Consider the following 14874-nt stretch of genomic DNA (forward strand, 5'->3'; position numbering starts at 1 on the left):
ACCAGGTAGGCTAGTTGAGAACAAATTCTCGTTTACAACTGCGACCTGGCCAAGATAAAGCAAAGCAGTGCAATACAAACAACAATACAGAGTTACACATGGAATAAACAAACATACAGTCAATAATACAATAGAAAAAGTATATATACAGTGTGTGCAAATGAGGTAGGATAAGGGAGGTAAGACAATAAATAAGCCATAGTGGCAAAATAATTACAAAATAGCAATTAAACACTGGAGTGATAGATGTGCAGAAGATGAGTGTGCAAGTAGAGATACTGTGACGCTACGGTCACAAGACGCAGGCCTCCTAATTGTCCCTAGAATTTCTAAGCAAACAGCTGGAGGCAAGGCTTTCTCCTATAGAGCTCCATTTTTATGGAATGGTCTGCCTACCCATGTGAGAGACGCAAACTCGGTCTCAACCTTTAAGTCTTTACTGAAGACTCATCTCTTCAGTGGGTCATATGATTGAGTGTAGTCTGGCCCAGGAGTGTGAAGGTGAACGGAAAGGCTCTGGAGCAACGAACCGCCCTTGCTGTCTCTGCCTGGCCGGTTCCCCTCTTTCCACTGGGATTCTCTGCCTCTAACCCTATTACAGGGGCTGAGTCACTGGCTTACTAGGGCTCTTTCATACCGTCCCTAGGAGGGGTGCGTCACTTGAGTGGGTTGAGTCACTGATGTGATCTTCCTGTCTGGGTTTGCGTCCCCCATTGGGTTGTGCCGTGGCGGAGATCTTTGTGGGCTATACTCGGCCTTGTCTCAGGATGGTAAGTTGGTGGTTGAAGATATCCCTCTAGTGGTGTGGGGGCTGTGCTTTGGCAAAGTGGGTGGGGTTATATCCTTCCTGTTAGGCCCTGTCCGGGGGTATCATCGGATGGGGCCAGAGTGTCTCCTGACCCCTTCTGTCTCAGCCTCCAGTATTTATGCTGCAGTAGTTTATGTGTTGGGGGGATAGGGTCAGTTTGTTATATTTGGAGTACTTCTCCTGTCTTATCTGGTGTCCTGTGTGAATTTAAGTATGCTCTCTCTAATTCTTTCTCTCTCTCAGAGGACCTGAGCCCTAGGACCATGCCTCAGGAATACCTGGCATGATGACTCCTTGCTGTCCCCAGTCCACCTGGCCGTGCTGCTGCTCCAGTTTCAACTGTTCTGCCTGTGATTATTATTATTTGACCATGCTGGTCATTTATGAACATTTTAACATCTTGGCCATGTTCTGTTATAATCTTCACCCGGCACAGCCAGAAGAGGACTGGCCACCCCTCATAGCCTGGTTCCTCTCTAGGTTTCTTCCTAAGTTTTGGCCTTTCTAGAGAGTTTTTCCTAGCCACCGTGCTTCTACACCTGCATTGCTTGCTGTTTGGGGTTTTAGGCAGGGTTTCTGTACAGCACTTTGAGATATCAGCTGATGTACGAAGGGCTATATAAATACATTCGATTTGATTTGATACTGGGGTGCAAAGGAGCAAAATAACAGTATGGGGATGAGGTAGTTGGATGGGCTATGTACAGGTGCAGTGATATGTGAGCTGCTCTGACAGCTGGTGCTTAAAGCTATTGAGGGAGATGTGTCTCCAGCTTCAGTGATTTTTACAGTTCGTTCCAGTCATTGGCAGCAGAGAACTGTAAGGAAAAGCAGCCAAAATAAGAATTGGCATTGGGGGTGACCAGCGAGATATACCTGCTGGAGCGCGTGCTACGGGTGGGTGCTGCTATGGTGACCATTAAGCTGAGATAAGGCGGGGCTTTACCTAGCAAAAACGAATAGATGACCTGGAGCCAGTGGGTTTGAAGCAAGGCCCAGCCAACGAGAGCATACAGGTCGCAGTGGTGGGTAGTATAAGGGGCTTTGGTGACAAAATAGATGGCACTGTGATAGACTGCATCCAATTTGCTGAGTAGAGTGTTGGAGGCTATTTTGTAAATGACATCGCAGAAGTCAAGGATCGATAGGATAGTAAGTTTTGCGAGGGTATGTTTGGCAGCATGAGTGAAGGATGCTTTGTTGCGAAATAGGAAGCCGATTCTAGATTTAATTTTGGATTGGAGATGCTTAATGTGAGTCTGGAAGGAGAGTTTACAGTCTAACCAGACACCTAGGTATTTGTAGTTGTCCACATATTCTAAGTCAGAACCGTCCAGAGTTGCAGGACGGGCGGGCAGGTGAGGGCAGCGATCGGTTGAAGAGCATGCATTTAGTTTTTCTTGCATTTAAGAGCTGTTGGAGGCCTCGGAAAGAGAGTTGTTTGGAATTGAAGCTCGTCTGGAGGTTAGTTAGCACAGTGTCCAAAGAAGGGCCAGAAGTATACAGAATGGTGTCGTCTGCGTAGAGGTGGATCAGAGAATCACCAGCAGCAAGAGCAACATCATTGATGTATACAGAGAAAATAATCGTCCCGAGGATTAAACCCTGTGGCACCCCCATAGAGACTGCCAGAGGTCTGGACAACAGGCCCTCCGATTTGACACATTGAACTCTGTCATTTGAGAAACCAAGACTGTTGAGTCTGCCGATAAGAATGTGGTGATTGACAGAGTCGAAAGCCTTGGCCAGGTCGATGAATACAGCTGCACAGTATTGTCTCTTATCGATGGCAGTTATGATATCATTTAGGAACTTGAGCGTGGCTGAGGTGCACCCATGACCAGCTCTGAAACCAGATTGCATAGTGGAGAAGGTACGGTGGGATTCGAAATGGTCGGTGATCTGTTTGTTAACTTAGCTTTCGAAGACCTTAGAAAGGCAGGGTAGGATAGATATACAGTGCCTTGCGAAAGTATTCGGCCCCCTTGAACTTTGCGACCTTTTGCCACATTTCAGGCTTCAAACATAAAGATATAAAACTGTATTTTTTTGTGAAGAATCAACAACAAGTGGGACACAATCATGAAGTGGAACGACATTTATTGGATATTTCAAACTTTTTTAACAAATCAAAAACTGAAAAATTGGGCGTGCAAAATTATTCAGCCCCCTTAAGGGAATACTTTGTAGCGCCACCTTTTGCTGCGATTACAGCTGTAAGTCGCTTGGGGTATGTCTCTATCAGTTTTGCACATCGAGAGACTGACATTTTTTCCCATTCCTCCTTGCAAAACAGCTCGAGCTCAGTGAGGTTGGATGGAGAGCATTTGTGAACAGCAGTTTTCAGTTCTTTCCACAGATTCTCGATTGGATTCAGGTCTGGACTTTGACTTGGCCATTCTAACACCTGGATATGTTTATTTTTGAACCATTCCATTGTAGATTTTGCTTTATGTTTTGGATCATTGTCTTGTTGGAAGACAAATCTCCGTCCCAGTCTCAGGTCTTTTGCAGACTCCATCAGGTTTTCTTCCAGAATGGTCCTGTATTTGGCTCCATCCATCTTCCCATCAATTTTAACCATCTTCCCTGTCCCTGCTGAAGAAAAGCAGGCCCAAACCATGATGCTGCCACCACCATGTTTGACAGTGGGGATGGTGTGTTCAGCTGTGTTTCTTTTACGCCAAACATAACGTTTTGCATTGTTGCCAAAAAGTTCAATTTTGGTTTCATCTGACCAGAGCACCTTCTTCCACATGTTTGGTGTGTCTCCCAGGTGGCTTGTGGCAAACTTTAAACTGCACTTTTTATGGATATCTTTAAGAAATGGCTTTCTTCTTGCCACTCTTCCATAAAGGCCAGATTTGTGCAATATACGACTGATTGTTGTCCTATGGACAGAGTCTCCCACCTCAGCTGTAGATCTCTGCAGTTCATCCAGAGTGATCATGGGCCTCTTGGCTGCATCTCTGATCAGTCTTCTCCTTGTATGAGCTGAAAGTTTAGAGGGACGGCCAGGTCTTGGTAGATTTGCAGTGGTCTGATACTCCTTCCATTTCAATATTATCGCTTGCACAGTGCTCCTTGGGATGTTTAAAGCTTGGGAAATCTCTTTGTATCCAAATCCGGCTTTAAACTTCTTCACAACAGTATCTTGGACCTGCCTGGTGTGTTCCTTGTTCTTCATGATGCTCTCTGCGCTTTTAACGGACCTCTGAGACTATCACAGTGCAGGTGCATTTATACAGAGACTTGATTACACACAGGTGGATTGTATTTATCATCATTAGTCATTTAGGTCAACATTGGATCATTCAGAGATCCTCACTGAACTTCTGGAGAGAGTTTGCTGCACTGAAAGTAAAGGGGCTGAATAATTTTGCACACCCAATTTTTCAGTTTGATTTGTTAAAAAAGTTTGAAATATCCAATAAATGTCGTTCCACTTCATGATTGTGTCCCACTTGTTGTTGATTCTTCACAAAAAAATACAGTTTTATATCTTTATGTTTGAAGCCTGAAATGTGGCAAAAGGTCGCAAAGTTCAAGGGAGCCGAATACTTTCGCAAGGCACTGTAGGTCTGTACCAGTTTGGGTTATGGTATGGGCAGGCATAAGCTATGGACAATGTACACAATTGCATTTGGTCTACTCCAAGTTGAATGCACAGAAATAACCAGAATGAGATCCTGAGGCCCATTTTTTTTAAAAGGTATCTGTGACCAACTGATGCGTATCTCTATTCCCAATCGTGAAATCCATAGATTAGGGCCTTATTTTTATTTTTTTCAATTGACTGATTTCCTCATATGAACTGTAACTCGGTAAAATCTTTGAAATTGTTGCATGTTGCGTTTATGTTTGTTCAGTATATATCAGCGCTCATGATGAGACCTGTATCCCTTCACCAAGCTATAATACATAGTGTTTTAAAGTATGTTTGCGAGGGAAAATTCGGTCCTGTGCACTTTGAGCAGCTCTCTTTATTCGCAGGCAGCTAGGCCTATTTCTAACGGATTTCTGTTTTATTTGCCAGGATACTTACTCAGATGTTTGGCATAGTTTCTGTCTGACTGTGGGGTGTGCCCCCCTAGGGGTCAGCCCCCCCCCCCCCCCCCCCCCCCCCCCCCCCCCATGGCGATGTTGGCTAGCAATGCGTAGAAACACGTCATCAGGTCGAATGGTCATCTCGCGCTGAACTGCACATGTGCAGGCCGTCAAATCAAAGGCACTCCTTTGATATAAAGTTGTTTAAAAAAATAAGTGTCACCTTCACGAGGTTGGAGTAATAACATGTTCAACTACTTAAGACATTGGCTTGAATCTAGGTTCTGCCTTTAGATTTTGAGAAGGAATACTTTTCCACTTCTCTCATTGACTTCTCAAACCAGGGTCTGGTCTGTTTCGCAAGCGTTCCCAGAAGTCTCTAGATGTTGTGCATCTGGGTTTGGAAACTCTGTGGTGTAATGACACTTGCCTAGGTAGGCCTTTTAAGATCCCCCAAAATGGTTAACCCTTATTGGAGCAGTGGTTAGCAGGTCTGGTCTGTCTACTGGCTGGGAAACCTGGACTCGAGACATGCAAGTGATGTTCCAATGTCACTGTTCGCAATAATTGCTACTGTGAAATAGCTGTCGGCTATTCCTTTATGATTCATTGTACAAATGCAGTAAACCAATGCAATTAACTAAATACTGGTATGTTAATATCTACGCTTATACAGTAACTACTGTGAAACTGAACAATGTAAATCCAATTAATAAAAACCTTAAATATTTGACCAATTTCTGTCCGATGTGTCAGTGTAAGTAAATAGGCTACAATGAATACTAATGTGCAATGCACCTAGGTATTTTAATCAAAGTGTAATGGTCCCAGAGTAATGTACTGTCATAGGCAGATCTTTTCATTCACAGAGGCTACTATTGTATGAAACCTGTAGCATTGTTGTATACCAAATCCCCCAAAGGAAGCTGTTGGAAGGATTAGTCCAATAAGAATCCTGGAAAAGCTATTCGTTTTGGATAAGTAAACTATATATTTTATTGGGTGTCGAAGAACAAAACAGGAGTCCATAGCCTACTCTGGCTGTTGGTGTTTATAAGAAGCTTCTAGAAGATTGACCTCACTTTATTTTTTAACAACACCTCCCATTCACATAAACTGTACATTTTATGCCTACAGGGTGCATGGCCGTTTCTACACTGAAGCCGGTTTGACGAGACATCTCGAACCTACGACATGTTTTGTAAGTGAAATGTGACGTTAATTTCTCCATTTATTTCAAAAGAAGCTAATAGTGATTCATGGTGAGATATCGCTTCAAACAAATGCTGCATGTTTAAGCCCTTCAGTTTGAGATTATTTCTCACAGTAAACAAAGTGGATTGAATGCACAGGATATCTTCCTTTATTTCAGAAAAGTCAAGACAAAGTATGATGAGTCACATTTGGGAATTTACTGCTCATTGTACAATCTCACAAAAAGTTAGCTTTATGATTACAAGTGTCCAGTTAGAGCTTCCGTACTTTCAGGAACACTTTGCAACATCAGTCTTGACAATTAAAAACACGTATTTCCCTATTTTCATTAAACATTTCCATTCTTTCCTTGACATTCAAACTAAACATCGGACAGTGCAGTAGTCTATGCAGAAAATAAAGAAAACAGTTGGCCAGCTCTGCATTTGCACAACTTGCATTGTGGAATCTAACATTTACCCTCAGTCATTGCACTCAGTTGAGGCCTACTCAGGGCAGCCTGAAAGCAGCATACTTAATAAATAAAATTCATTGGGTGGGTTTGAGCCAGTCAGTTCAGTGTCTGAAACAAATCACAAGGCAACCAATACAAAGCGCAAAAGACAGTCATGTTTGTGGCTCCCTAAGTGCTTGTACAATATCTGTTCTGTGTGGAGGTGCTTTGCTTTACATTCTCCTACTTATACATACTACACACAAACACTCCCAAGGCTCAGGTTGGCACTACCCTTCGAGGTTGTATTAGGTCGAGGGAAAGAATTTTCACTAAGTTCAAATGAGGCAGCACTTTGCATTTGTTAGTGTTCAAAAATATGATGTAGCATACTCAAGTTACCTCACAAATTATGAATGTGTAAGTCCTTAATGTGAGACAGAAGCCTTGCAGTCAGTATGCAATGGAACTATTTATATTTATTTAAAGGCTGACCTTGTTGCCATTTCTACCTAGTTATGTTCGTTACATTAGCCAAACGAGTCATGTAGCCCGCGTGTGGAGTAAACCTAAGCAGAAGTGGCTATACTGTCATTCACAGTGCCAGTCACCTGCAAGTTAAAACATCTACCCCTAATCCTGTCAGTATTATTAAGAGGTTATACACAAAAAAACACAGTACAGACTAATACAGATTCAGTACTTCTTCTTAGGTGGACCAGAAACTTGACAAAAGCCATGGTTATTCAGATAAGGTGAGTGTGAGGAGAGGGAGGTTCTTATGACTGGGAGGCTGAGATGGGATGGTCCTCACAGAAGCAGGTTGAAGTCGAGGAGGTCGATGCTGGGGATAGGCTCTCTCCAGTAGTTGAAGGTGGTGTACTCTAACAATTCGGCCTCTTGCTGCTTCCTTTGCTTGGCTAGGGCGGCATTCTGTTTCTTGGTGGCCTTCTTGCTCTTCTTGGTTGGCTTGCTTTTGGTCACACCCAGGTCTTCCAGCTCGGACAGGTCCGGGGCGGAGATGGGCTGTCTCCAGTAGAGGAAGGAGTCATACTCGCTGTTTGATTTCACCAGCATTTTTATCTGAATGTAAAAGAGGAATGAGGCCAAATTAAAATGTGATTTTGGGTCATAGCTTGAAATAGATTAGACATACATACATCTTAGTCTCTACACATATTTCAACTCCACTTAGTAACCCAGTACTATGTCCCTATAATTTTGAATGGCTCCCTGATATTTTTTCATTAATCCCAAAGGGACCCTATACTGTAGACGCCATGGGTAGGAGATAACCTGAACGTTTTGGCTTGACTGGCTAAGATAAGTCTATGCCATTACATAAGAACAAATGGGCACAGGATTTAAGTAGCTTTTTCTTGAGATGCAGATTTAGGTCAATCCTTGTTGCTCATTTGGACCTAAGTGTTGGCAAACTGAAGCAAACTACGTTACATAAGTTTTCTGGTGATTGTGTTCTTTGTTCTAAAACCTGACATGGAAATGCTAGGCCTAGAGTGCAATACCGTGGAGTCGCATATTTGTGTAACATAACCTGATTCGGGATTCCTCGTAATCGGATCTAATCTTGAAATGTGTGTGTGATATATGCGTAATACTTTTTTGAACATTACTAAGTTAATTGTGACCACATAATTATAGGTTCCCCATGTGTGAATGTGAATTTCCTAAACCAAATGATAATAACACGGCCACACACTTCTCTCACAAGTCTGGCTGTGGTTAAAAAAAAATGGAACACTCAAAATGATGTAAATTGCACATAGTGAAAATGGACAAGATTCTGTTGTTAAAATGCAATTACTGTAGCATGAAATCAACATTTAGGGTACAAATGACCCCACCCTGTCAGTAGGTTATGACATATTAAATGGGGTAAGAATGATTGTCTATCAGTGGATAAAGGTCACAGTATCAAGATGCTCTACAAAACTGATTTAAAAATTCCCTTTGAACCAATCGTTCTTATCCATTAGGTCATGCTTTTGTGTAGATCTGTCGAATACTGATTAAGAGCATCAACGGTCTTCAGTGGATAAAGGTCACAGTATCAATATGCTCTACAAAACTGATTTAAAAATTCCCTTTGAACCAATCGTTCTTATCCATTAGGTCATGCTTTTGTGTAGATCTGTCGAATACTGATTAAGAGCATCAACGGTCTTCAATACCACACCCATTCGGCTACAGAGAAAATTCACCAAACGACGTAGACCTATAAAAGCATCATTGATGCCTATGATGGTGCAGTGGTTGACGCCCATTGGGGCTTGAGAAATGACTGGCGATTTCGATTCGGACATCTATCTATTCTTTAATCGTGTAAATATAGATTCGCTAATGACATCCCCTTTTTTGGACGGCATGTCATCTGTGCGAACGATGGAGACTATTCCAGAAACTGGGTCATGCAGTCCTAAATATATCTGAGATGATGTGCCAAGGATTTACATACAATAAAACATGGCAAAACATTATATAGACAGCATTGACATTCAATTCGGAAGTTACCCGTTTTTTAATTGTGTGCATTTATATATTTTTATGTAAACAAGCTATCTGGCCTTGCCAGCGTAATGGACAAAATTAGGTGATAGGCTATTGTATGTTGTTTCTTTCTTATGCCTATTGGGAAATTGTTAAAAGGGTTAATACTAACATTACTATTACAGGCTATAAAAAAAATACATCAACGTTCAGTATTGTTAGTTTAAGCTACACGTAATTCTGGATCCACTATCCAGCAAAGGTGCTCTGAAAATAAAATATTATCTTACGTCTTGAGAAATAGTTCTTGGCTGACACGGTCCTCTGTTTGTCGCAGGATCGGCTCCACTGAGGTATAATAACAATGGCACGCTCTTGCTATGTGGCGATGCTGTAAAATCCTCGCGCACATGCCAGTTTTTTCAGCACCAGGGACAACCACTCCCACACTCTGTGACGAAATTCTGCGCCTGCGTTGGGTTTTTGTCATGTAAAATCAAATAGGCCTATTGTTTTATTAACTAATTATTGTGCATTAAAAAATGTAGTTTCTATTCAATTATGGGAAAGGTCTGTACATTTTGCAATAATCTACCAATACAGATCAAGACTATAACGACAATTGTACTAATAACATTGTGATGTGATATAATGATAGGCTAATAAAGTTCGACAATCGACTGAACACGTTGGGCTATATCATCATCTGTTAATATGAATAGCCCAAACAGCCACAACTTGGATCCATGTTCAGTCCAATACATATGGCTGTTTCATTAGAAAATGCATCGGTGACGTTTTACCCACCGTGAGGTTTCTCTGCTTCCCCAATCAAAAACCCTGGATTAACACCGAGGTTGGCGCTAAACTAAAGAGCAGGGCTACCGCACACAAAGCTATCATAGACAACCTTGATGCTACGGTCGAAGACAGGAATAAGTACAAGAATGCCAGCTATGACCTCCGCAGAGTCAAACGAGCAAAAGGACAATAAAGGAATAAAGTGGAATCATATTAAACAGGCTCCGACGCCCACCGCATGTGATGTGGCAGAGGCTACAGTCCATGACGGATTACAAATTAAGACCAGTGGCGACCCGTTATTCAGGGCAGGTGGGGCCAGCTAAATATATATATATATACAGTACCAGTCAAACATTTGGACACACCTACTCATTCCTGGGTTTTTCTTTATTTATACTATTTTCTACATCGTAGAAAATCACCCGAACTATGAAATAAAACATATGGAATCATGTAGTAACCAAAAAAGTGTTAATCAAATCAAAATATATTTTATATTTGAGATTCTTCAAAGTAGCAACACTTTGTCTTGATGACAGCTTTGCACACTCTTGGCATTATAAACCAGCTTCATGAGGTCACCTGGAATGCATTTTAATTAACAGGTATGCCTTGTTAAAAGTACATTTGTGGAATTTCTTTCCTTCTTAATGCCTTTGAGCCAATCAGTTGTGTTGTGACAAGGTATGGGTGGAATACAGAAAATAGCCCTATTTGGTAAAAGACCAAGTCCATATTATGGCAAGAACACCTCAAATAAGCAAAGAGAAATGACAGTCTATCATTACTTTAAGACATGAAGGTCAGTTGATCCGTAAAATTTCAAGAACTTTTAAAGTTTCTTCAAGTGCAGTCGCCAAAACCATCAAGCGCTATGATGAAACTGGCTTGAGGACCGCCACAGAAAAGTAAGATTCAGAGTTACCTCTGCTGCAGCCCAAATAGTTCAAGTAACAGACACATCTCAACATCAACTGTTCAGAGGAGACTGCGGGAATCAGGCCTTCAGGGTCGATTTGCTGCAAAGAAAAAAATACTAAAGGACATCAATAAGAAGAAGAGACTTGCTTGGGCCAAGACACATGAGCAATGGACATTAGACCAGTGGAAATCTGTCTTTTGGTCTGATTAGTCCAAATGTGAGATTTTTGGTTCCGACCACCGTGTCTTTGTGAGACGCAGAGTAGGTGAACGGATTATCTCCACATGTGTGGTTCCAACTGTGAAGCATGGAGGAAGAGGTGTGATGTGTGGGGGTGCTTTGTTAGTGACACTGTCAGTGGTTAATTTAGAATTCAAGGCACACTTAAGCAGCATGTCTAGCACAGCATTCTGCGCTTAGTGGAACTATAATTTGTTTTTCAACAGGACAATGACCCAACACACCACCAGGCTGTGTAAGGAATATTTGACCAAGAAGGAGAGTGGTGGAGTGCTGCATCAGATGACTTGTCCTCCACAATTACCCAACCTCAACCCAATTGAGATGGTTTGGGGTGAGTTGGACTGCAGAGTGAAGGAAAAGCAGCCAACAAGTGCTCCGCATATGTGGGAACTCCTTTACCTGGAAAAGCATTCCAGGTAAAGCTGGTTGAGAGAATGCCAAGAATGTGCGAAGCTGTCATCAAGGTAAAGTGGCTACTTTGAAAAATCTAAAGTATATGTTGATTAGTTTAACACTTTTTTTGTTACTACGTGATTCCATGTGTTATTTTATAGTTTTGATGTCTTCACTATTATTGTACAATGTAGAAAATAGTAAAAAATAAAGAAAAACTAGGTGTAGGTGTGTCCAGAATTTTAACTGGTACTGCATATATTTATTTTTTGCCTGTTTTGCATGTTCTTTTGGTATTAAAATGTGTCATATCAGTTTGCAAACAATGTTTTATATATATTGCTTTTTTGAGTAAGACGGCTCCAAAATACAGGTGTTTAAGCCTAGCTCAGTGCTTTCTGTGGTGGTGGGGCAGCCAGTGGAAAATACAGAGCATAGGTGTTGGTAATATTCTCTAGATGCACCGTGATTGGCTAAGTGTTCTGTTATTCATGGGGACACTATGTCACCGCAAAATCTACAAGGAGTTTGTTGACCAAGTTGTTTTTTAAAATGTATACATTTTTCAAGCCCCCTGGGTAAAACATTTCTCCCCAATTTCGTGGTATCCAATTGGTAGTTACAGTCTTGTCTCATCGCTGCAACTCCCGTACGGACTCGGGAGAGATGAAGGTCAAGAGCCGTGCGTCCTCCGAAACACAACCCAACCAAGCCGCACTGCTTCTTGACACAATGCCCACTTAACATGGAAGCCAGCTGCACCAATGTGTCGGAGGAAACACCGTACACCTGGCGACCGTGTCAGCGTGCACTGCACCCGGCCTGACACAGGAGTCACTAGTGAGCGATGGGACAAGGACATCCCTGCCGGCCAAACCCTCCCCTAACCCAGACAAAGCTGGGCAAATTGTGCGCCGCCCTGTGGGTCTCCCGGTCGCGGCCGGCTACGAGACAGAGCCTGGACTCGAACCCAGAGTCTCTAGTGGCACAGCTAGCACTGTGATGCAGTGCCTTAGACCACTGCGTCACTCCTTGTTGACAAAGTTTGATGACAAAATGTGCCCATGAAGGACCGCCGCGCCTCCTTCCTGTTCAAGTGAGCCCAGCACAACAAGGTGGGTCCAAAAATGTTTTTTATGCTGCTGCATAAATAATGTCATATGCCTAGGAGATATGTATAATGTAGCTAAGAAAATAATACTAAGTGTATGTTGTGTAGTAAGCTGTTAGTAGTAGCCCATGTGCCTCACCTTAATAATTTGGTCCCTTTTCCCCTAATAATTTAGCCTACTGTTCTGACTTGGTGGTGCACATGTAGCCTATAGCCAGTTTTAGAAAAATATCATCATCAAATATTGTAAGAGCTTTCATTGTCTGCTTATATGCCCCCTTTATTTATCTTACTGTTCTGACTTGATGTACAGGGAGAATACTGTAAGAACGGCCCATGTTCTGAAGCATGTCGCTGTACATTTCATAAGTGCTGAACAAATAGTTATATTGACTACGTCCGTCCTAGCTCGCTCATTAATGTCTTAATCGAAATTACGGATTAGCTCTTATCCGCTCGTCGTCCCCTTATGTCATAGTTTGCACATCTCAATTGTCAGTAGAAACCACATTTGTTTCAGAAAGTTTTTTTAAAGGCAGTAAATGAGGCTGAATGAACTGTTTCTCTACCAGACAAGGTTCTGTTGATAGCTAGGTGTAGCGGTGGTAAAGTTTTGGGACTGTTGTTGGTACTCTGCTATTGGGACAGCTTTATGTAGCCTCTTAACAGTTTGTGGGCACCGTTTGTCACCGTTATAGTCCAATTAATGTATTGTTTAGTGTTGTGTTGTGTAGTGGCTTGCTGGCATGGATAAAACTTTTTGGGGGGAGTTTGCCCCACCGCAGAACGGCTGACAGGCATATTCACAGTAATGTTCAACCTCTCCTTGTCCCAGTCTGTAATCCCCACATGTTTTAAGATGACCACAATCATTCCTGTTCCTAAGAACTTCAAGGTTTCTTGCCACAATGACTACCGCCCTGTAGCATTCACTTCTGTAATCATGAAGTGCTTTGAGAGGCTGGTTATGGCACACATGAACTCCACCATCCCAGCCACCCTAGACCCACTCTAATTTGCATACTTCCCCAAGAGATCCATAGACGATGCAATCTCAATTTTTCTCCACACTGCCCTTGCACACCTAGATAGGAGGAATACCTATTGTGAGAATGCTGTTTATTGACTACAGCTCAGCATTCAACACCATTATCCCCTCCAAGCTTGTCACCAAGCTTAGGACTCTGGCTCCTGACAGGCCAACCCCAGGTGGTGAGGGTAGGCAACATCACCTCCAGCACGCTGACGCTTAACAGAGGGGCCACACAGGGGTGTGCGCTTAGTCCCCTCATGTACTCCCTATTCATCCACGACTGTGTGGCCATGTACGACTCCAACACCATTATCAAGCTCGCAGTGGACCAGGTAGACAGCTTCAAGTTCCTCTGTGTCCAAATCACAAAATACTTAAAATTGTCCAAATACACATGCAAAGTCGTGAAGAAGGTGCAACAGTGCTTCATCCCCCTCTGTAGGTTGAAAAGGTTTGGCATGGACCCTCAAATCCTGAAAAGGTTCTACAGCTGTACCATTGAGAGCGTATTGACTGGCTGCATTACTGCTTGGTATGGCAATAGCACCGCCTTTGATCGCAATGCGCTACAGAGGGTTGTGCGGACAGCCCAGTACATCACTGGGGCCGAGCTCCCTGCCATCCAGGACCTCTATATCAGGTGGTATGAAAAGAAGGCCTGGAAAATCGTCTCCCAACCACCCAAGCCATGGACAATTTTCTCTGCTACCACACAACAAAAGGTACCAGTGCATCAAGTCTGACACCAAGAGGCTCTTGAACAGCTTCCACCCCCAAGCAATAATTGATAAAGAGCTACACGGACTGTGTTTACCTTGTATCCTTATTGACATTTTATTTCAATGTTTGCACTGTCTATGCACACTCACAGGGCCCTAGACACACATATACTCACTCCATTTGCTTATTCACACATAATATGCACATACATTTATACTGACTCTACACACCCACTCACATGCAAGCTGCTGCTACTCTGTTTATCTTATATCCAGTTGCCTAGTCCCCTTACCTCTATACATATCTACATCCATCACTCCAGTATCCCTGTACATGGCAATATGGTATTGGAACTGACTTTTTAAAATATTTCCTGTATATAGTATTCTTACTTATGTAATTGTGTATTTCATATTTCATGTTCTTATTTCTCATGTTTTTATTCTTCTAGTAATACACTGCTATTGCATTGTTGGGTTTTGAGTTTGCAAGAAAGGCATTTCACTGTGCATGTGACATTTAAATTTGAAACTTGGATTGTGTACTAAAATTATGTTTACATCTGCAATTTCCCTGTAGGTGGCAGTGTTGACTTTATGATGACGCGAAGTCAAATGGTGTCTATGTCCATAAGGGG

General features: G+C 42.4%; 1 protein-coding gene across 1 annotated transcript; it reads right to left on the bottom strand.

Moving 5' to 3' along the window:
- Nucleotides 1-6191: 6191 nt before the first annotated feature.
- Nucleotides 6192-9420, bottom strand: LOC139372637 (protein AF1q-like). The gene is made up of 2 exons (XM_071112410.1): nucleotides 9302-9420; nucleotides 6192-7586 (listed from the first exon to the last, which is right to left on the bottom strand). Exon 2 carries the CDS (start codon nucleotides 7578-7580, stop codon nucleotides 7314-7316), a length of 267 nt encoding a protein of 88 aa, XP_070968511.1. The 5' UTR covers nucleotides 7581-7586; nucleotides 9302-9420; the 3' UTR covers nucleotides 6192-7313.
- Nucleotides 9421-14874: the final 5454 nt, after the last annotated feature.

The sequence above is a fragment of the Oncorhynchus clarkii genome, chromosome 18 (genome assembly GCF_045791955.1).
Source record: "Oncorhynchus clarkii lewisi isolate Uvic-CL-2024 chromosome 18, UVic_Ocla_1.0, whole genome shotgun sequence".
NCBI classification, from domain to species: Eukaryota; Metazoa; Chordata; class Actinopteri; order Salmoniformes; family Salmonidae; genus Oncorhynchus; species Oncorhynchus clarkii.